Source organism: Stenella coeruleoalba, assembly GCF_951394435.1.
Source record: "Stenella coeruleoalba genome assembly, chromosome: 1".
NCBI classification, from domain to species: Eukaryota; Metazoa; Chordata; class Mammalia; order Artiodactyla; family Delphinidae; genus Stenella; species Stenella coeruleoalba.
This window is the reverse complement of record NC_137169.1, coordinates 26,537,055-26,559,269: the sequence shown is the minus strand read 5'-3', so window position 1 is coordinate 26,559,269 and position 22,215 is coordinate 26,537,055. Positions and strand designations below refer to the sequence as shown.

General features: G+C 46.6%; 1 protein-coding gene across 1 annotated transcript in view; it reads left to right on the top strand.

Annotated features, from left to right (window-relative positions):
• Positions 1-22,215, top strand: part of CSMD2 (CUB and Sushi multiple domains 2) — a 668,360-nt gene that overhangs the window by 412,014 nt on the left and 234,131 nt on the right. The window contains exons 14-17 of the mRNA XM_079924609.1: positions 4,811-5,137; positions 8,829-9,023; positions 20,362-20,500; positions 21,398-21,585. Coding sequence (XP_079780735.1) covers positions 4,811-5,137; positions 8,829-9,023; positions 20,362-20,500; positions 21,398-21,585 — 849 coding nt within the window. The remainder of the gene's footprint in view (positions 1-4,810; positions 5,138-8,828; positions 9,024-20,361; positions 20,501-21,397; positions 21,586-22,215) is intronic.

The following is a 22,215-nucleotide window of genomic DNA, read 5'->3' as shown; positions in this document are numbered from 1 at the left end:
CATCCATTTTTTAAATGTCATCTTTGGATTTGAGATTTTGTTTTGTCTCATTGGGTCCCTAGTAACTGAATTAGCATTTTGAAAGCACTAAAACTAGCAGTGACAACACCTGAGGAAAAGATAGTAAAAGAGGGTTTTTCAACAAAACTTTTGTTTCTTACTCAAGGTCCTATTGAATAATAATCCAATATTATACACAGTAATGATACATCCATTTGGTAATGAGGTTTCCACTTTTATTATTTTTCAAAAGTCTGAACCATTTAAAGGCTTATCCAAGGTCAAGATCCGTGAGCACAGTGTGGTAAGAGCTTCCAAAGGGAGAGGGTACCTCATCTTTCTCTTTCACCTGGGTGGTTGATAGTGATGAGATCCAATCACAATACGTTTTGTTATCCTCATTTGGGACGCTGCGAAGCAAATTCTATTCTCCAACAGAAACATTCTACTGTAATATGTAAACCTAATTTTCCAGAGTGAGAGAGATTAGACCTTTGTTGGACAAGGCACACTCCCTTTTCCTGCCCTCATTGTAACAAGTCTGAATTATACCTTGGGATAGAAAACTGAGCTTTACAGGGCCACATTTCTGTTCTATTAGTGTCAGTTTATCAGCTCCATCTCTTTCCAGGTGCAAGAGGAAATGTCTCTTGGTAGCAGTCCAGAGGACTCTTGTACTGAAAAAAAAAGAATCATCAAGAGTCTGCTGTGATATTATAACATCCAAGGATCTGATATTAGTATTAAAACTCCTTTTTTTTGTGGTTTGCATTTGCCTTCACCAGTAGCTCTCAAACCCTGGCTGCACACTGGGATCACCCAGAAGCTTTTAGAACCTCTGATGCCCTGGGTGTACTCCACCAAATAAATAGGAATCTTTGGGGCCTGGGCATTGGTAAATTGTAACACTCTTCTAATCTGAAGTCTGAGCTATCTTGGCCCATTTCGTTATTCGTGACTATTCTGAGTCACTTTAAGTTGTGTGTCTTTTCCCAAAATGAGGGTTATATTTTTCTAAGACAGATAAACCTGTATACATTTGCTATCATAAATGATGTTTTGTCTTTTTCCCCCTTTTTTAGCATCTTACTTTACGTTTCCCCTCTTTTTGATTCCTTGTTGTTTCCTTTGAATTCCATTTTTTTTCTAAATTGACTGCTTTTGCTTTTTCCCCTTTGGTAATTTTGAAGATAAGCTACTTTATAGTCTATTACTAATTATACTTAACATCTTTAAAGACACACTCTAACCTATATTTCTCTAATTGACCACAGAAACTATATAACAGAATTTCTTACAAAATGAGGAAAATTAGCATATCTCCTTGCTTCAACTTTATACTTTACATCAGAATAATCTGCAATATTTTACCTGGGATTTAGGCAGGAGTGATATCTTTTATCTTCTCTTCCAACAAATATTTGTTACACTTGCAGTCTGTTTTCTAACTATGTTTACAGCAATTATTTAGATTCTTTACTATATTGTTTATTTGCTTATCACCAATCTTTTTTCATTTTTTATTAAGCATAACTTTCTCATACTTGAGTTCTGCATTTTGATTCATCTCTTGGTTGGGTTGATAACATCTTGGAGTATTTCTTTAGTGTTGTATGGATAATATACTTTTTGAGGTCTTTGATACTGGAAGAGGTTTCTGTTGTCTTTGTTCTTTGACAGTTTGGCTGGGTCATATGCTTTTCTACTCTAAATTATTTAGGGACAGATCTGTACTGTGTCTAAGAGACATACATTGAGGATCACAGCATAGTATTTTTTCCATGTTTCCAGAGCTAACACAGACTTTGGTCAGTTCTTTTGGTTGGGGCTTGGAATGGGATGGGGATGTGAGGCACGCGTATCCACGTCACCATCTCTTCAGATGGTATCAACCATTAAATGCTCATTGATTCATTCAGCAAATATTGATTGAGCACCAACAATGTACCAGGCATTGTGGGAGCCATAGGGATTCAGAGAAATCAAACAGACAAGATTTCTGCCCTCGTGGATTACATGTGTGTGTGCTGGGGAGAGGGAGGGACAGACCATAAACAAGCCAGTGAACAAGGTAATTTTAGAGAGTGATAGGTAGATCTGCCATGTATAGCTACTCAAAATGTTGCCCCTGGAGCTTTACAACATGGCAACTCTGGATAAAGGGTATAAAGAAAAAAATGTGACAGAGTGATGGAGTCAGGGTGGGGACTCAGGTGATGTTAATTAAATTCTCTGCAGTAAATCCATTTGTTCTCATGCTTTCAGTGCCTTTGAAATCATAGAGCTTTTCTTTGTCTTTGGTCCGCCTTGGTGTTGTTCTGCTGGTAGACAGGCCATGTGGTTTTTCCCCTTCTGTCTTCAAGGTAGTGGTCTTTGTTGGTTTCAGATTCCTCATTATTTGTATTATGCTCCCAGCTGGACTACCACAAAGCCATAGATGGGATAGCTGTGTGGGGGCATCTGTGTCCAGCCTAGAACCTCCAGTTCAGGGCTGTTATAATGCTTGGGGTTAACAGATGAATCTTTAACAGATTCTAAGAACACCGCCAAGGACTCCACTATTAGACTGTGTGAGCAATACTGTTCTCATACTGGGAGACGGTGTTGCTGGGTGGCTAAGGGCTTGGCCCGTGGAGTCAGGTGGATTTGAATTTGCATGGATTTGCGCGGATTTGAACTTGCTGCTAACATCTACTGGCCGCGCAGCCCTAGCAAGCTACTTAATCTCTGTGTGCCGCAGTGTCTTCATTTTTAAATGGGGTTAATAACGGTACCTACCTCATGCCGTTTTTGTGACAGTTAAATTGAGTAATTGATGAAAGTGCTTAGAACAGTGCCTGTACTTAGTAAACGCCCAATAATATACAATGGTAATTACTATTAACTATACCTTGTGTTGCCTAAAAGCTTTTTCATGTCCTTCTCTCCCCTTGACTCAAACTTTCAATACTTATAAAATACAGAGATTATAGGGATGAGACTGATTGTGTCCTCGGGACCGGGTTCACTTTGCTGAATTTGATGGGAGGGCTTTGAGTAGCAGATTGAAAAAGTAATACCTAATGCAGAAAAGGGGAAGGTGGGTAGAGTCAGGCAGAGGAAAGAGACACTCAACGAAGGAATCACCAATCCCTTTGTTTTGTGTTTTTATTTTTTTCTTTTGCAAACATGATTTTATTATTATTTTTCACCTTAGCTTCATTATAATTAATAAGTCAAATATTATACTTTAATTTCAATATAATTAATACCAAACATCACTATAAATGTTATAAAGGCACTTAAATATTTGTCCATATTCGTTTCTACCTTCTTTACACTTTTATATATTAAAAAGTGTTTCAATGAGCCTATATCATTTTTGCAGTCAGAAAAATTAAATGTTGCTTTCATTTTGAAAAACTATCACCCCCAAACCTTTTACTCTAATACAATTTTTATTTGGGGGCTCCTGTCCAGTCTTTACCCATATATAAGTAAATATTTAATAGCTCTAATCCAAGCATGCATATAATTTTATGAGGTACAGTTTTACTTTAAAATGTTTAACATTCTTCTTTCTACAGGGTCATATTTATCACTTTAATGATTGTGTTCAAACCGCACCACATTAAAGGCTATAATTTACCTCGCATTATTGGGCTGGCATGTAGGTTGTTCCCAGTTTTTCCTCTGTAATAAAATTATGTCCCTGTAAACATCTTTGTCCACGTGGCTCTTTTTCTTTTGAATTAATTCCTAGAGATTACTGAGTCAGAATATTTGTAGAGTGTTGTGGCTGCTGGTTAGAATGCATACACTCCCTTCCAAAAGGATTATATCAGCTTTACTGTGTAACTGGCCATAAATACGTATGAGTTTTCATGAAGCCTCAACAGTATGGGTTGTTTATTTTTATTTTTTTTCTAGTGAAATGGACTGTGTTTTCATATTAATCTTATTTTCTCTCATATGAATCCCCTGAGCATACAGTTTGCTCATCTTGGTGACGTTCTTATACAATTATAAAAGCTCTAATTCAATATTGATAGCTGTCCTTTGGCATATTTGTTGCAATTTTTTTTATTCTGTTATTTTTCTTTTTAATTTTGGTTTAGTGTTTGTTTGTTTTTCCATTTATAGCGCTTTGCTATGCCTCAGCCTTGTTCCAGGGTCTGTTAGTTACTGGCATGGAAAGGGTTGAAAATAAAGATTTTCAGAAGATCCTTGGAACGCATGCAGGGCCTCAAGATAAGGCGCTGTCACCTCTCTCCCCCAGTCTCTTCCAAAGCTTTGGGCTCTGAAAGATGGTGCCTACCTAGCGCCTCCTTAGCATAGTTTTGTAGCTTCGAGGCTGGCAGAATCCCCAGGGGCACGCCTATCATTTCCCCACTAAAAATGTTTAAAAGATAGAAATGGACTTGGAATATCTCCACCCTGGTTACCACCCAGGGGACCACCACCAGCTAAAAGGAGCCAGGCACTGGGACTACATTTAAGCTTGAATGGTGGGTTTTTTTCCCCAACGCAAGGGACCGAGAAGCATGCAGACCCTGCCTGGGGTGGGCTCACCGAAACGGAGAGAGGGCCAGGAGAAGACCAGCTCCACCTTGTCTGTGATTTGCCAGAGGGACCCTTCCCAACACCACGTGTGGCATGGAACCCAGCATGTCTCCCACCTAGAGCTCAGAGTCCAGCCAGTCTGGCCCAACCCTCGTGTCACCCTTTCTCTCTATTGCTCTTAGACTAAGAAATGCTCCCCCGCCAGCCCTCAGTGGCCCAGGCACAATACCAGGGATGCTCACTGACCTCCACGGCTCTTCTCTTGCAGTTTCCTGCTTCTTCAACTTCACCAGCCCCTCTGGGGTCGTCCTGTCACCTAACTACCCGGAAGACTACGGCAACCACCTCCACTGCGTCTGGCTTATCCTCGCGCGGCCCGAGAGCCGCATCCACCTGGCCTTCAATGACATTGATGTGGAGCCTCAGTTTGACTTCCTGGTCATCAAGGATGGGGCCACGGCTGAGGCCCCAGTCCTGGGCACCTTCTCGGGAAACCAACTCCCTTCCTCCATCACAAGCAGTGGCCACGTGGCCCGTCTTGAGTTCCAGACCGACCACTCCACGGGGAAGAGGGGCTTCAACATCACCTTTACTAGTGAGTCCACCCTGTGTCCTCAGCTGAGCGTCCCTCTGGGGATGTCCAGTGGAGGGGGCTCCAGCAGAGGAGTGTTGATGTGGGTGGACGAGTTCCAAAAGCCTTGTGAGGCTGCAGAGCCAGGCATGGGGCTCCAGCATGAAGGGAAAAGCGGAAAGAGTTCTTTTCTGTGGCGTCACTCGCTTTTGAGCATTTATTTCCTATGGATGTGCCACGTAATGTGAAAGGAGCCTGGGGCCTCACTTCTCCCTCCCACCCTCCCCCTCCTAGAAGGCCAATCAGAAACAGAAATCTAGAGCAGTGTTTCCGTTTGGCTCTGAGACTCATTAGAGCCAACTCTTGGGGCATTTCCTCATGGCCCCTCTCAGGCCCACAGTCCCAAAGTCGTCACCTCCAGTTTTAGCCCTCGGCCCCTTCTCTAGAAGCAGACTGAAGCTCAGCAGTGATTACTGTCGTTTCTGTGTCTCGGTGGTTGGGCGGGGCAGAAGCTTGGAGAGTAGAAACTGCAAGCGGCAAAGGTAGCGAGAGGTGCTGTTCAGGGCGGAACCAGCTACAGACCCGGTGAACTTGGCCAATGGCAAATCTTCAGAGCCAGCCGAGGCTGGGCCCGTCTGAGCAGATTAACCAGATCCTTTCCCAGAGGCTGTTTGTGAAATGCAAGTCCCCAGTTCGAGCTCCGCCCCACGAACACAGCACACACGCAGCGCTTGTCCCTCCCGCACTTTCTGATAGAACTGATCTCCGCCCAGCCCCCCTCCCACCCTTGGCAGAGACGTCTTGCTTCCTTGTCCCATCTGTCCCCAGGGTCTAGTCGAGCTGAAGACAGTAAGTGCCAAACAGGGGTCATTGGGGACCCCAGATTCCAAGCTAAAGCCCTTGGAACACCAACACCTTCTTCGGGATGCCGGACTTGATAGAAGCAGTCCATCTTCCCGGGGATGCCTCCTCCCGGGCACTCCTCTTCCCATCATCTGTGGGCAGGAGGAAGCAGAGCCCAGTTCTGTCTTCCCTGATCTTCCCAGTCTAGCACTGCAGCCCTGGCTTTTAGTTTATCTGTCCTCATCCCTACTTTCCCATGAGGCCATGAGCTCTGGAAGGATGGGGGTATGTATTACTTACCTTTCTATGCCCTCTGCCCAGTGCAGGGTCTGGTACATGGTGAGGATCCGTAAATATTTATTGAATGCAAAGATCCATGAATGCCTAATGCTCTTTCTTCCTCCTGGTGGGAGTGGGAAAGAGAAGGCTGAGAGCTGTCCCAGGGAAGCCCACTGATCCAGGATGGGGGTGGGCCGAGGACTCCACAGGTTCAAAGCAGGTGTGGATACACCGGTGGAGGACCTGGGTCAGAACCAAATACTCATAGTCTCCGAGGAAAACCACAGCCTAGTAGGTCCCCACTTTCCAGGAGAGGAGCAAATTCCAGATCCTCAGGAGGAAGAGACAGAAAGCGGCAAACCCGACCTGGTGATCAAGCTCTTACCCAGCATCCCTCTCGAAGGTTCCTCGACCACTGTAAAAACGATACCCATCCAATACACCAGTAATCAAAAACCAGGGGCAGGCCAAGGAAGAAATGCTGACTACCACCCTAGATCCCCCCACCCAGAGCTGGTCCTTGCCAATATTTGGTGAACACTATTACAGACGTTACAGGTAATTTTCTGTGCATTAATACAGATAGAGTGGGATGGATAGGTAGCAATAACTTTTAAAAATCTGAGCCCCGTCCTAGACCTGATGAATCAAAATCTCTAAGGAGGGAGGCCCTAGAATCTACCTTTTTTACAGGCTTCTGGGGTGATTGTGATGTAGCTAGTGAACCACAGTCCACGGGCAGGTGTTTGGGAACTAGTGTAGTCTCCCCTGCAGGACGTGCATCTCCTCAGTCACGTCCCAACTGACGATTGTCTGGGAAGAGCTGGAATTTGCCCAATGTCAGGGAGCTCACATCCCCCCGCCCCCAAGACAGCTCTCTCCACAGTTAGAGAACACTCGGGGCTTCCCCTCAGGATGACCTGAAATCTGTGTCCCTGTAACAAGGCTCAGGGATCCTGTTTCCACCTCCAGAGCTCCTTGGAGGAAACCTTCTTCCATGTGAGTATTTTGGACAAAGATGAGAGTAGCTGCTGTTTACTCAGCACCTACTGTGGGGGCATCCTGCGGGCATCACTGCCAACCCCGCAACAGAAACTTCCTAAGCTAAGGTCTGTCCCCTTTCACCTGCCAGGAAACAGATTGAAAAGGTACACAGGTAGAACTGGGCAGCGTTTAAATCCTTGACTTAGAGCATTTGCTTCAAGGTATTGGAAATAGCTGCATATCCCTGCTCAGTGTGTACACGTGTGTGTGTGTGTGTGTGTGTGTCTGTGTGACTGACAGGGTTTTGAATGGACAAACGCCTGGACTTATGGGCCCCAAGTGCCACTTTTCTTCCCACCCCGTGTTTCTAAATGTGAGGGCAAGCTCATGGTCATAAGTTCCTAATGAGGAAAGGTTGGGAGACTGATGTCTGGGCTGACTTAAGATTGCCTTTCAGAGGGAAGGGGGTCAGGGCTCAGCTCTGTGTCAGATGCTCCCTCAGCCCAGCTTCAGTAGGAAGGATCACCAGGTTTGCTTCCAGCAAGATGACCTGACAGCCTCCAGGGCTGCTTCTGTTTCTGACTGTGCGAGTGTTTCGGTCACTAGGGAATCTCAGAGGCCTCTGAAGTGGCCCATGCCCTTGCAGCCGTGGAGCCTGGTCTCCACTGGGAAGCCACCGTCCTTAAAACAGCAGGGATGCAAATAGGGCGCGGCCTCAGACTCGAGTGTCAGAACTGGGCACCCCTGTTGGAGGAAGGTTGGGAACAGGAAGAAGGAAGGGAGCACAGACTTAAGGGGCACTGACCACCCGTCAGGCGCTTACCAAGCATTCACCACTTGCAAATTCAAATCACCTTTCATGTTATTCCTATCTCGGAACGGCCCATTTTATAGGTTAGGAAACAGAGGCTCAGCAAGATTACATAAGTTGCCCAGAACCATGTAACTAATAAGAGGCAGAGCTTGATTAAACCCACAAGTGTTCTGACTCTTTCCTCCCGCCCCCCACCTCCCCCACCACCATGGTATTAGCAATTGTCTGGGCAGAGTGAGAGGCAGCGTGACAAGGGGCGAGGAAATGAAGGGAATGGCTTCAGACAGGGTTAATTCCAGGGCACCTACTTTATGGTGCTTGGTATCTATTAGTGTCACAGGATTTAGAGCCCGGTTTTCCTGCAGCATAAATGATCCCATAGCTATCTGAAGGTGGGGACGCATGGAATGGATTTGACATTAAGGACACAGATCTGCTCCTTAACCACGTTGAGCGTCAGTTTCCTCATTTGTAAACTGGGGTAATAATACCTACGTCACAGAATCATTATTTGGTGTAAATGAGCCAGCAGGAGAAACAGCCCGCTGCCTGATCTATAAATATGCTTTAGAATGAAGTTGGATTAGGTGCTCAGGAAGGCAGGAGATAAGTTTAACAAGTACCTGCTTTGTGCCCAGTGTGGTTCTAGGATATGTAGCTCTCCCCGCAGCATGCCAGGCTCTTGGGGAAGTGGAGGAGGTCTAGGATAGACCATGATAATGAAGCTTATTTTCTTTGGGGGTCCATCTGCACGCCAGCTCTGTCTAATCCCATCCTTGACCCGTATCCACACAGCTTTTCGACACAATGAGTGTCCAGATCCGGGCGTTCCAGTAAACGGCAAACGGTTTGGTGACAGCCTCCAGCTGGGAAGCTCCATCTCCTTCCTCTGCGATGAAGGCTTCCTCGGGACTCAGGGTTCAGAGACCATCACCTGCATCCTGAAGGAGGGCAGCGTGGTCTGGAACAGTGCCGTGCTGCGGTGTGAAGGTGCGTGCCTGCCGGGCCGGGGGCCGGGGCTGTCAGCCAGAGAGGCCGAGGAGGGGGACCGAGTGGCCCAAACCCCAGTCGTCCTCTTCTCCCAGGACATGGGACCACCCTCTCACCATCACGCCGGAATGGCCGGGGCTTTATAGAACCACAATGCACAGAAATTTGAATTATAACCAGAGATTAGACAGGAGAAGCGCTGGTTCTAGACTGTCAGGCATCAAAAACACTCTTCTTTCAACTGGGAACGCTCTCAGTATCACAGCCACTAGGAGCCCCGCTCCCAGCTCCTGCACAGGGGAGCTCCATCAGCCTGAAGCAGTGTTGGCAGAGCTGTGAGTCTGCGTGTCTTTCAAGCTGCCTGCCACTCTTTCCTTCTCCACATGCTAATTTACCCCGATTCCCTGGGACATCTCCCAGGCTTGGCCTTGGTGTCCCTGTTAAATGCTGCCTTGATAATCCTTGCAGTGAATCTCCAGGAGACCAGGGGCAGACCAGCCAGAAAAAAGACACAGCTTGAAGCAAGCACAGGGGTTGTTGTGGTGTCTCCTCGGTCCTGCCTTGCCACGTAGACAGGTTTTGACTCAGTTTCAGAGGCTAGCCATCTGGTCCCCCCAACTGCAGGCATGGAAAACACAAATTAAGCTTCTTAAGGGCAGGAATTATGTAAAACTTGTGCACCAAGCACAATGCCTGGCACAGAACAGGCCCTCGATAAATACTTGTGAATAATGGGTGGAAAGTGAGTCTCCCACAGACCCCTTGAAGGCAGTGACAGTGGAGGCCAGGGCTGCAGTTCCCTGCTTCTGGGACCCAGAAAGCGCCTTCCTCTTACCTCGCGTGATGGACAGAGGGTAGCGACCTAAGGGACCTCTCCATACGCAGTCCCCAGACCCAAATCCAAGCACCCCGGCCAGCAAGGGGGAAGGACAGGAGAGCAGAGCAGCGAGGGGGGCGTGCCTCGGGGCGACCGCTGCCCCAGAGCTGACAGGCAGGGGGAGCGGGGAGGAGAGACCACCAAGGGCACAGGGTCCAAGGCAGAGAGGGTGGCATCAAGGTGGGCCGTCGAGTCAGAGGGACCTGGGCTGGAATCCTGGCGAGTCGCCTTTTTCCCTCTGAGCCTCTGGTTGGTTTGTTTTTCTTCAGCTAAAAAACAAGTGGGGAGATGATAATAAGATGCACATGTAAAGGACACTTCCTGGCAGAGAGTGAGTTCCTAGCATAAGTGTTAGCCATGCTGTTGCTGGTGTGTAAGCTCCGTGAGGTTAGGGAATCTTCCTTGGGCTCGTACCCCCACAGCTGGCATATTGCTTGATGCCTGCTAGATGCTCAGTCAATACTGGTTGATCAATCACTGAATGAATGAATGAATGAATGAATGACTTTTTAACTAGGTTAGAGCCTCCCTCATGGCCTCCAGAGCCCTGACTCTCACCAGACTGCATTTTGTCTCCTCCCTGAAACTTACCCGCTGAGTCGCCGGGGCCAAGTGACTTGACTTCTCTGTGCCTCAGCTGCCCCATCTGTAAAGTGCAGTTCGTAATGGGAGCCCCCTCACAGGGTGGTCGTGAGCAAGCATCGCTCCTGGAGCAGCGCCTGGCAGAGGGGCAGCGCTCACTCAGTGTTGGCTGTGAGCACGATATTCACCTGATTTTAACCATTCCTGACACCATCAGATGCATATTGGTCCACTTCGGGGGATCATGGGGTGGGTTCATCCTTCCAGGTGCCTGCTCCACTCGTGACACAAACAGGCGTCTTCCTGCCCTCCACGGTCACACAACCACGTCCACACAACCTCCTCTGCTGTTTTTACCCAGCAGAGCGAGCACTTTTGGAAGCAGCATAAGCTTTGGTGTCGGGGAACCATGAAACTCCTGTCTCTGCCCCCTCCCAGTTGTGGACCCGATGGGTTGGGTAGCTCCCTTGTCGGCAGCAGGGGCATAACCACTCGTGTCTGATGGGGTTGTTTGGGGGTGAGGCAGAGCCCAGGGTCTGGGGGCTTGTCGGTCAGTGGTCTCACCTTTCCTACAAGCTGGGCCCCCCATTCTCCCTCATGCTCGTCAACCTCCTCTGACTTCTTTGGTTTTCCTCGTGGTCCGTCTCATCCAGGACATCTTCCCTGCTGTCTCCCACTCACCTGATCTCTCCTTCCTCCTGGATCCCTTGCTCTATGGGCCACCGCCAGACCACCCTATCGGATATTTGGTCTCACCATGGCTACATTTTTCTTTACCAGGTCCATGATTCTTGGCCCTATCTCCCAACCAACACTATAGGACTTCCGGGGGCAGAAGCCCAGACCACAGTGCCCCTGAGCCTGCGGGGGCTCAGTCCCAGTGCAGGTGACCCCCCTGAGAGGGATCACGACTTGGTAACTACAGAACCCTCCTCCACTTTTCTGAATCAGGTGCTCCTAGACCATAGTTCTGCCGGTGCAGTGAACCACTCCAGACCATGAGTGAATGTGCCAGAGAACTCGACCTTCATTAAAGGACCTTAAAGCGGTTCACTGCTTCATAGGCTGAGTCTTAATTTTGAAATTAGAGCCGTCTCATTCGTTCTGTCCCTGGAGGGGAAAATGCTTAGGTTGGGGGACAGTGGACAACCAGAACTAAGGGGGCAGCCTGTTGGAGAGATGCTGACTTGGCACAAGGGGAGTCTGCTCAGTCTTCTTAGAATGATGGGCATTTGATACCAACCTGGTTTCCGGAGACCTGGGGAGCAGCAGGTTAGAGAGCCAGAGTAAGAGCCGGACGCCACCTAGGGTGGCCAGTTCTGGACTTGAAACCGTAGAGCAGACAGGGTAAGAAGCTCCTGGCATCTGGCCCTCCTTGGCCCCTTTCCCTCCTGGGTTGAGCCTTGGAAGAACCCTGCTTTGTAATCAGCATCTTTGTCTTTCCATTTTTTCTAGTTTTGTTTTTGATTAAGTATCCCCACCTTGTGGACAATTAAATGTGGAAGCTAATGGTCTTTTAAAAAGTCTTTTAATATATGCTAAAAGCCTCTTAGCTTTTGAGAGGCTATAAGAGGACAAGGGAGAAAAGGGCTTCTTCTCCTAAATTTAGAAAGAAGGATGATCATCTAGCTGATCTAAAGCAGAAGTCGGCAAACGTTTTCTTAAAGGGCTAGCTAGGAAGTGCTTTCAGCTTTGAGGGCCCTAAGATCTCCCCTCAACTCTGCCATCGTTATGCAAAAACAGCTTTGACCAAACAGAAATGAATGGGTCGGATTTGGCCCCCGGGCTGTAGTTTGCTGTCCCCTGATCTACAGAACAGAGGACATAAGAGATCCATATGTTTAAAATCAGAAATTTCCTAAGAAAGACTTCCAAGTAGTGAAACAGCTACAAAGGAACGCAGGGTTCTCACCCCCGCGTTCATCTCTTCCTTGTCTCTTTTAAGGAAGAACGAACTAATTATACATCACTACGGTAGGTGGTTTACAGGTGTCACCTCATTTCAGCCAGGTACCAGTCTAGGTAGCAGGTGTTGTTATTGTCCCATGAAAGCACAGAGAAGCTAAGTCACTTGCCCAGGGTCCTCCCAGCTTGTAAGTGACAGAACCAGAATCCAAACCCAGGCTCTTGGCTACCCCGTTACTGTATTTTTCTTGAATTATATCACTAGAGAGAATATAATTTCAAACATATTTGTAAAAGACTTAAAAGCCTCCACAAATAGGATGACAAGCAGGTTTTCTACTGTCCATATCCCAGTAGAGAATTAAAACGAAAGGAAACATATTGCCTGTCACAAAAGACAAAGGAAACAGGACACCACGTGGAAGCATCAGAAATGGACAGCATAAAACAAAATGACAGCAGTAAGACAAACGTATCAGTTATGATAATAAAGGTAATTACATTCCCTATTAGAAGACAAAGACTCTCAAACTGGGTTTAAAAAAATATGCTGTTTAAAAGAAATACATGGGAAAAAAGGAGATAAATTATCTACAGTGAGTATGTATTTTCATTTTTAAAGTAATACTTGGTAGTTGTAAAAAATGTAAGCAATACACAAGTGCAATAAAGTTAAAGTGGAAATATTCATTTCCTAATCCCACTCCCCAGAGAAAAATGGCCTAACGCTTTGGTGTGGACACGTCCACATTTTTTTCTCTCTGTATGTAAAATAAATGCGTTATTTTTATAATTTTTTAAAAAGTCTTCCAAAAAAGAAAGGTCAGTTCTCCCCACTCCCCCAAGAGGAGTCTAAGTGATGGTGGTAGTTCATTTAGGCCTCTGAGGAAGAAGGGTAGTTACTGAGTTTCTAACATTATTTCATTTAATCTTCTTGTCACTCTTGTGAGAAAGATGATTATGCTCTATGCATGAGAAATCTGCAAACCAGCAAGGTGAACTGACTTGCCTGCGATTACCCAGCTAGTAATAATTGAGCACTTACTATGTGCTAAATACTAGGCCAACTGCTTTACATGCACTGTCATATTACATCTTCATGATGACCCTACAGGGAAGGTACTGTTATGATCCTCACTTCACAGATAAGGAAACTGAAGCACAGAGTGGTTAAGTAACTTGACCAAGATCACACAGCTAAGTGAACGGGAGAGTCCGGATTCAAATCCAGATATTTTGATACCAAACGATCACTTTGAACCACCAAATGCGGTCTGACTCCAAAGTTCATTCTCCTTTTGCTCAGAATGCACAGAATGGTGGAGGATAGGTGGTGAGGGGTATGGGGGGGCGGGGGGCGGTAGTGGGGAGGCAGTGCTGGAGGGAGTCAAGGGAAAAGCTTCCACTGCTTCTAGATATTCACACTGAGACCCCTTTGAGGGCAGTAGTCGGGGGGTGGGGTGGGGGTGGGGGTGGGAGGGGGTGCATTCCCACGTCCACCCGTAGAGGTTAGAAATGGAGGCTCTGGAGCCAGACTGCCTGGGTTTAAATCCTGGCCCTGCTGCTTCCCTGCTGTGTGTTTCTGGACCAGTTACCTAAGCCCTCTGTACCCGTTTCCTCAACTAGGAAATGAGACTAACGCCAGTACCCACCTTAAAGTTTGCTGTGAGGGTGAACATACAGGAAAAGCAGAAGCACACATGCGGCCTCTGAGGGCTCAGGGAGCATGGGTTCCCGGCATCACTCTATCCCATCACCACCCCCAACTGCCCTTTGCCTCGTACAACTCTAGCATCCAAGGTCAGGAGAGGTGGATCCTCCCTCACAGGGGACACCAGCCCCTCATCAGAAGCCCAGCGCATTAGCCATCTCGTGCTGCCGTAACAGCATATCACAAACTGGGTGACATAAACAACAGAAATGTGTTTTCTCATGGTTCTGAATGCTGGAGTCCAAGATCAAGGAGCCGGCAGGGTTGCTTTCTCCCGACACCTCTCTCCTTAGCTAGCAGATGGCCATCTTCTTGCTGTGTCCTCACATGGCCTTTTTCTGTGTATGTGCACTCCTGATGTTTCTTCTTCTTGTAAGGACACCGGTTCTTTTGGATTAGATCCCACCCTTATGCCCTCATTTCACCGTTGTTATGTCCTTAAAGGCCCATCTCCAAAGCCAGTCACATGGGAGTTAAGGTTTCAACCTATGAATTTGAGGGGGCACACAATGCAGTATTTCTTTCCTTCCACAAATTATTTATTGAGCACCTACTCTGTGCCAGGCACTGGGATAAGGCACTGGGTACCTCTTTTATCTTATTGCTGAATTCTTCTCTCTGTTCAAGGCAGGACCCTCTCCTCTTTTTTTGTCTTTTCCGTGTGTGTGTGTGTGTGTGTGTGTGTGTGTGTGTGTGTGTCTCTGTGTATATCCTTCTTTTCACTCTAACAATTGTAATGGAAAATTTCAGAGAGAATAGTATAGCGAACCCCATGTACCCATCACCTGGCTTCAACAATTATAAACTCATGGCCTATTTCATTTCATTCATAGCCTCTGCATTACCAGTATCTTCCACCATTGCCCTGCTCTGGGATTATTGTGAAGCAAATTTCAGGCATAATATTTCATGCACAACATTTTAGTGTATATTTCTAATGGATGAAAAGAAACTCCTTAAAACAGAACCACCATGCTATTATCTTAAAATTATGAAAATAATTACTTAATACAACCAAGTTTCCATGATTATCTATCTAACCCTTTCTTTCATAGTAGTTTTTAAGAAGTCAGAGCCCTAGTGAGGCTGTATGTCTCAAGTCCTTCTTAATCTGTAGGTGTCTTCCCACCCTCTTGAGATATTTTTGTTGAGGAAGCCAGGTTGTTTATCCTGAGGAGTCTCCTGCAGTCTGAATTTTGGCGATTACATCCCTAGGAGGTTGTTTAACATGATCCTCTCTCTCTTATATTTCCTTTAATTGGCAGTAAGGTCTAGAAGCCTAATCAGATTCAGGTTCTGGTGTTTGGCCAGAATATTTTATAGGCAGGGCTCTATGCCTCTGTCAGATGCATGTAATGTCTAGTTGTTTCTCTTTGGGTGATGTTAGGAGCCATCAGTGATCATAGCCTAGAGATTACAAAATGGTAACATTCCATCTCTTCTTTTACAAGCTGGAATACTTATGGAAAACTTGCCCTGATCAACTATTTGGTTACCCTGTGGTATAGTTCATACAGGAAAGACAGGAGAAATACTTAATTATTTTCCTTTATTTACCAGTTTTCGTATGAATGGGTTGACTCTAACGTCTTCCAAAGTTGAACATTTTTTTTAATATCATTACAATCCAAAGGACTGAAACATATTTTATGCATTTAAATCCATTGCAGTTATTACTGTAGTCAACGCTCAAATCGTCCCATTGGCCGGCGGGAGCCTTTTGAAATTGGCCCAACCTCATCTTGTACATTTTCTGTCCCTGACCTAAAATCAGCTGTTTCTCCAAGGAGTCCTGGTTCCTTTTAGTGAGAAATAATATTCGGAATCTGGGCACTGGCTCTGCTTATTACTATTGAGTAGGTCCTCATTTCTAAACCTTTACAATGAACGGAGCTAAGAAGTACTTTTTGAAAGATAAAATGCATCATGGGTTCATTTCATTTCCAGTGTAGGAACATTTTTTCTTTTTCACTGAACTTCCTTGATGTCGTATCGGTATCTTCTTTCACTCTTGCTGGTAATCCAGGTTCTCAACGCCAACATAATTTCCCATATTCCTTAATATACACCCAGGAGTCTCAAATTGTAATATCAATACTACCAACAGCAATACGATTACTGAAAATCGTTTGTGTGTTTTTCCTTTCAATTCTTCTTGTCTGTACATCCTACTAGGGATGGACTATCAAATTGCTGTGTTTTAAAATCTCTTTAGTTTCTTCATGTGTGTTTATGCTACCAGCTGATACAGTATTATATTCATTTATTTTACACTGCTTTTAAGATTTGAGAAATTGCTTATCAAATTTAAATCTTTTTTCATTATGTAAAATATTTACATAGTTCCAAAGCTAAACCTCTAAAAGAAGGTTTATTCTGAGAAAGTCTAACTTGTATCTCTATCCTCTCTACCCTGGCCCCTCCCCCCATCCATAGGTAATCTTTTGCATTTTGAGTTTGCCCTTTCATTGATTGTTGATATGAGAAAATATGTGTGTGTCTCCCACCCTTTTCTTAGATAAATGGAATCATTACCCTTGCTTTTGCTGCTGTATCTTGCTTTTATTCACTTAATAAAATATTCTGGGGACCACTCCATGACATTATATAGAACGTTCCTTATTCTTGTTTTATAGCTGCATAAATAGTCCCTGTTGTTGATTACCCCAATTCATTTAGTCAGCTCCCTATTGCTGAGCATTCTGGCTGTTTCCATTCTTCGGCTGTTATAAATAGTACTGCGTTATGTAGCCTGGTACATATATATGTCTTTGCGTATTTTTGCCAGTGTATCTTTGGGATAGAGTTCTAGAAGTAGAGTTGCTGGGTGAGGGAATAAATGCCTATGAATTTTGCTGGATGTTACCAAATTTCCCTGCGTAGGGTTTGTGCTCTTCTGCATGTCCAGCAGGAAAGTACTAGAATTCCTGCTTTCCCTCGGCTTCACGAGTCATCAGACTTTTTGCATTTTTCCCTACCTGATGGATGAGAAATAATTTCTCAGTAGAGTTTTGATTTGTATTTATTTTCTCAGTAAGAGGGAGGTTGAGCATCGTCTCACATGTTAAAGAGACACTGCACTTAGGAATCCTCCCCTCCTTCTCCCTGCCTGGAAACCACCACCCTGGGATATGAAGATTAACTAGAGAGAGTGAAGGATTCAATGAATGGAGAGGTTGTTTGCCAATCACCTGAGCAGAGACGAGAGGAACTAGCCATAGTGATAAAACGATACAGCAGAGAAAGAAAACAAAATGGTGGCCACCAGAGGAAGGATTTGAGTTTCCTTCTCTGGAAAGTTTAGATAGGGCTTTGTTGATGTATATGACTGAATAGAGAGTAGCCTTGTCAGGCAACAGTGACTCTGTGATCTATGGCTTCCTGCAAAGTGAGTGACAACATCACAGTCCAGCAACCAAAGAGGCTGGGCCTGTGCTGAATGGGAGCCACGAGAGAGTCCCCACTCTCTTCTGAGGCTCTGCGCCTGCCTGGGGACCCAGGCACATGGCAGCAGGCATGCCCTCCCCACCTCCAAGGTCTCACAAGTCCATTGGAAGAGTAGAGCAAAGTATTAGTAGTTTCAGTGCCATGGATGGATGGGTTTTGAAAACAGGTTACTCAGGAGATAACAATACCTATAGGCGATTTATGCTTTCAGTGTTTGATAGAGGTGCTATGTAATTTCTCAGTTTCTCCAAGCCTCAACTTACTGAAAATGGGATAATAATCCCCGCCTATAAAATCAGGATAATAATGGTTATATACCTTTTAATGTTGCTGTTGTCACAAGGATAATCCACGTTAAGCCCAACACATAGTAAACTCACTAGCAGTGAGTTCACACCTATCAGCTGTGGTGGTCGTGCTATTATGTGCTGCAGGGGGATTTGGAGACAGAGGTCTTGAGGTTAAAGCTCTGCTCTAACTTTATTAGCTCTTGATCTAGTCTATCAGCCTACTTAGCCTCAGTTTTCTCCTCTGTAAAATGGGGATAACTTCATAAATGTGGTGCACATTTAAATGAGATAACACGTGGGATGGATTGGGTGGGATGGACTGGAAGACTGGGATTGACGTATGTACACTACTGTGTATGAAGTAGATGGCTGGTGAGGGCCTACTGTACAGCACAGGGGAAAAAAAAGAAGGTACAGTCTGTTTGCAGGACAAATATTAATTTAATTTTAAAAATGCATTCCACCATACATTAGGTGCAGACAAATACTGTTTGATTCCACTTATACGAAGTACCTAGAATAGTCAAAGTCATAGAGACAGAAAATACCTTGGTAGATGCCAGGGGCGGGAGGGTGGGGGGCGTGGGGAGGAGGAATGGGGGGTTAGTGTTTCATGGGGACAGAGTTTCAGTTTAGGAAGGTGAAAAATTCAGGAGATGGACGATGGTGAGAGTTGCACAACAGTGTGAATATACTTAGTGCCACTGAACTGAACAGTTAAATATGGTTAAAATAGTGTGGTTTATATTGTGTGACTTCTACCACAATAAAAATTTTTTTTTTTAATGAGATAACACGTGTAAAGCAGGTAGCATCGTAAGTCATCGGTATGAGTTGTCTACTATTAACATCATTATTATTCTTTTGTCTTCTTTGTTAGTTAAACTTTCTAATAGAATTTACTATTAAGAATGCTTGACAATTATTTTAGATATTTTCAGGAAGGTTCCAGAATTGAGAGAGGAAAGGTGTGGTACATTTGGCTGTGTTTTATGAGACTGATTCCTTGGGGAAATTTGCCAAAATTTTGCAGAGATAGGAGTGTTGGGAGCTCCTCATCCCCTTGCCTTTCCAGTCTTGTTCAGCGCATTCTGGGTATCTGGTAGCACCGCAGTAAGGGGATCCCCAGGAAGCAGGGATGCTGCTTAGGGTACGATCTCTGGTCTGATGCTATCTTCCTAGGTCTGAATCCCAGTTCTACCGCTTGCCAACCCTAGGTAGCAAGGGCCAGTTACTGATTCTCCATAAGGCTCCACTTTCTTAGCTGTAAAATGGAGTGAATAATAGCACCCTCCTCACAGGGTGTGTGTTTTGTGAAGATCAAACATGAGAGACACGTGAAGCTCGGTGTGTGACGGGAGCGGGCTCTCAGTCCACGGCCGTGGTGGTGACAGCGGCAGCGGCTTTGGTGCTCGTGGTGAGGGGAGGGAGTGGGCGAGGTTAGACTAACAAACAACCCCAGAATCTCAGTGGCTTAAACACGGGAGTTTCGCTCTCACACAGACTACTCAGGCTACATGTGTAACCTGGGTCACGGGGCTCTTCTCCTCGGGGTCACTTAGAGGCCCAGGCTGATGGTACTTCCTTCTAGACTCTCACAGTCACAAGCTGCAGGTCCCACGCTGGCTCTTCGTGTTCCCATGTGGATGGGACACGCATCACTTCCCCCCTCGATGGCTTGGTCAAGGCAGTCACGTGGCCTTGCCTACATGGACACAAAAGGGGGGACGATGAGATCCAGCCACGTGGGCTGACGGCAGAGCACTGGAGCAGCTCTAATGACCACCACAGGGCCAAGGGACTGGCTGCAGGAAGGGGCAGGAGTGATGGGAAAGATGGGAGAGAATGGAATGGGAAACTGAGGGATGGAAACATGGGCAGAGACAGGCCAAAGGACTGAGCTAACAGGGTTTGCGAGCTCAGAGCCAGCGTGAGGGGTGCCTGAACGCTGAGGGTCTTGTGGCTTTACCTGCCGTGACTACGCTCATCCTTCCATCCACTCATTTATTCATTCAAGCAGTGGTCACTGAGGGACACCCGTGTGCCAAGAACTAGGCTAAGGGCTGGGGGTTCCGAGTTGCGTAAGACAAATTATACGGCCCCTGCGCTCAGGGAGCTCGCAGTGGAGCGGGCTGTGGGCTCCTGGGCCAGAGCACCGGGTGCCAGCGGTGCCAGGGTGGGCCGGGCTTATGCCTCTGCCAGAGGCCTGATGATGGAGTCAGGAGCAAAGAGAGAACCAGTGTGACCCAAATATTAGTTGTGCTTCAACACCACGAGAATGGCAAAGGACTTTGCTTAAAGGATTCTTTTCATTCCTACCCTCTGGCCCTTCATCAAACTCCAAGTGCTATAACTGGACATATCCGTAAAGGACCCAAAAGACAGAGCTCACAGTTTATACAGTTTATGTAATTCTCCATAAAAACAAAAACAGTACTTGCTGGCAGACACGTTTTATAGAGAGATTTTTTTGTTTGTTTATCTGTCCCCCCAAGAAGCCTGCTTCTCTCCCTTCTGTCCCCCCAGCTCCCTGCGGCGGTCATCTGACTTCGCCCAGCGGCACCATCCTGTCTCCGGGCTGGCCTGGCTTCTACAAGGATGCCCTGAGCTGTGCCTGGGTGATTGAAGCCCAGCCAGGCTACCCCATCAAAATCACCTTCGACAGGTGCTTGTAACCACAACCTGGGGGTGGGGGTGAAGAGTGATATCTCTGCGGTGGTGTGGGAGGGAAGCTGGGGTGGGTGATGGACCAGCACCGATGCTGGAATGTCAACAAGGTCAGAGAACACTCGAGTGGCTGCCCTGGGTGGGGTGGGGACAGGCTGCACTGGCTTTGCCCTTGACCTTGGTTCCATCTCAGTAGCGGGGTCTGTGATGTTTAGGGGACTGTTAGTATCTGAGGAGCATTTCCAGCGTGGGAAGGCGGTCTTCTCACCTCTGACCCGAATCGTGCTCATATGCCCCACTTCTAACTCCCACCCTGGCTGTGCCCCTCGGGTGGGGGAAGTAGCCACCCAAGTATGAACACAAACTTCTTCTAGACGAAGCGTTCGTGGCGTAGAATAGCTGTTGCAAACTTTTCTGTGAAGGGCCAGGTAGTAAGTACTTTAGGTTTCATGGGACACTTGCTGATATCTGTTGCATAGTCTTTGCTTTAAAAAAAAAAAAAAAAACTGCTTTATAAACGTAAAAACCATTCTTAGCCCTTAGGCCATCCAAGAACAGACTCTAGACCAGAACTGGCCCTGGGGCTGTAGTTTACTGACCCCTGGCCTAGAACATTCTGACCCCCATGAGGCTAGTCACTGTGCCTCTAGGTCTGAAGATGGGTCACAGCCCAGGCCACAGAGAGGACTGGGAAAGCCGCATCCAACCACAGGAGGAGGAGGGTTCAACACAGGAGGGAAGGTCCTCCCACATCTCCAGTAAATGTATGCAGATTATACTAAAATCTCCCAGCCTGCCAAAATCCACTTGTTCTGAAGCCCAGGTCAGGCAGGGCCTTTTGTCATTTGCAAATTAATGAAGTTTCTCAAGACGTCTTCACTTCCATCTTTGGCAGATTTAAAACTGAGGTCAACTATGACACTCTGGAAGTGCGAGATGGACGGACGTACTCGGCGCCCTTGATCGGAGTTTACCACGGGACCCAGGTCCCCCAGTTCCTCATCAGCACCAGCAACTACCTCTACCTCCTCTTCTCTACCGACAAGAGTCACTCGGACATCGGCTTCCAGCTCCGCTATGAGAGTGAGTGTCGGGGCGTCAGTGACAGGGTCGGCCGTGTGGGGAAAGGACCAAGGGCTGAGCTCCACCAGGAGGCCCCGCTCGGCCGCATCGCCACGACGTTCTCAGTTAGGCTGTGCTCCTCGGGAGGTGCTTCCTGTTCTCAGCATCTCTCAGAGCTCAACTTTAGAAAGAATGGAAGGTCCCCCTCTGTGTGCAGATGATTGGGCGCCACCGTGCTGGGCACTCTGGGGACAGATGGTGACATTGGAGTGAGATGCCATCTCCCGCTCCCTCACCCTCTCTCATCACCTGCATTCATCGCTGGTGCCTCGATTGAAAGAGCTTGTTGATTCAATTCTTTGCAGACCGCTCTAGTAACTTAGGGCCAAGAGCACCATGAGAAGAGGGTCGTTTTCTTACCCGTGTTCGTATCCATAACCCTTAGCATGGCTTCTAAGCCATAGGGGACACCTCACTGATGGTTACTGAATGAATGATGAACGAACAAATGATGAAGACAGGTTGTTCTCCCTGACAGATGGGTCTTCAGATACCCTCAGCAGATACTGACAGCCACATCTGAGGAGGGGGCAGATGACAACTCCAGCCTTCTCTCTATCAGGGCTCTGTCCCCCCTCCCTTTGTGAGTCA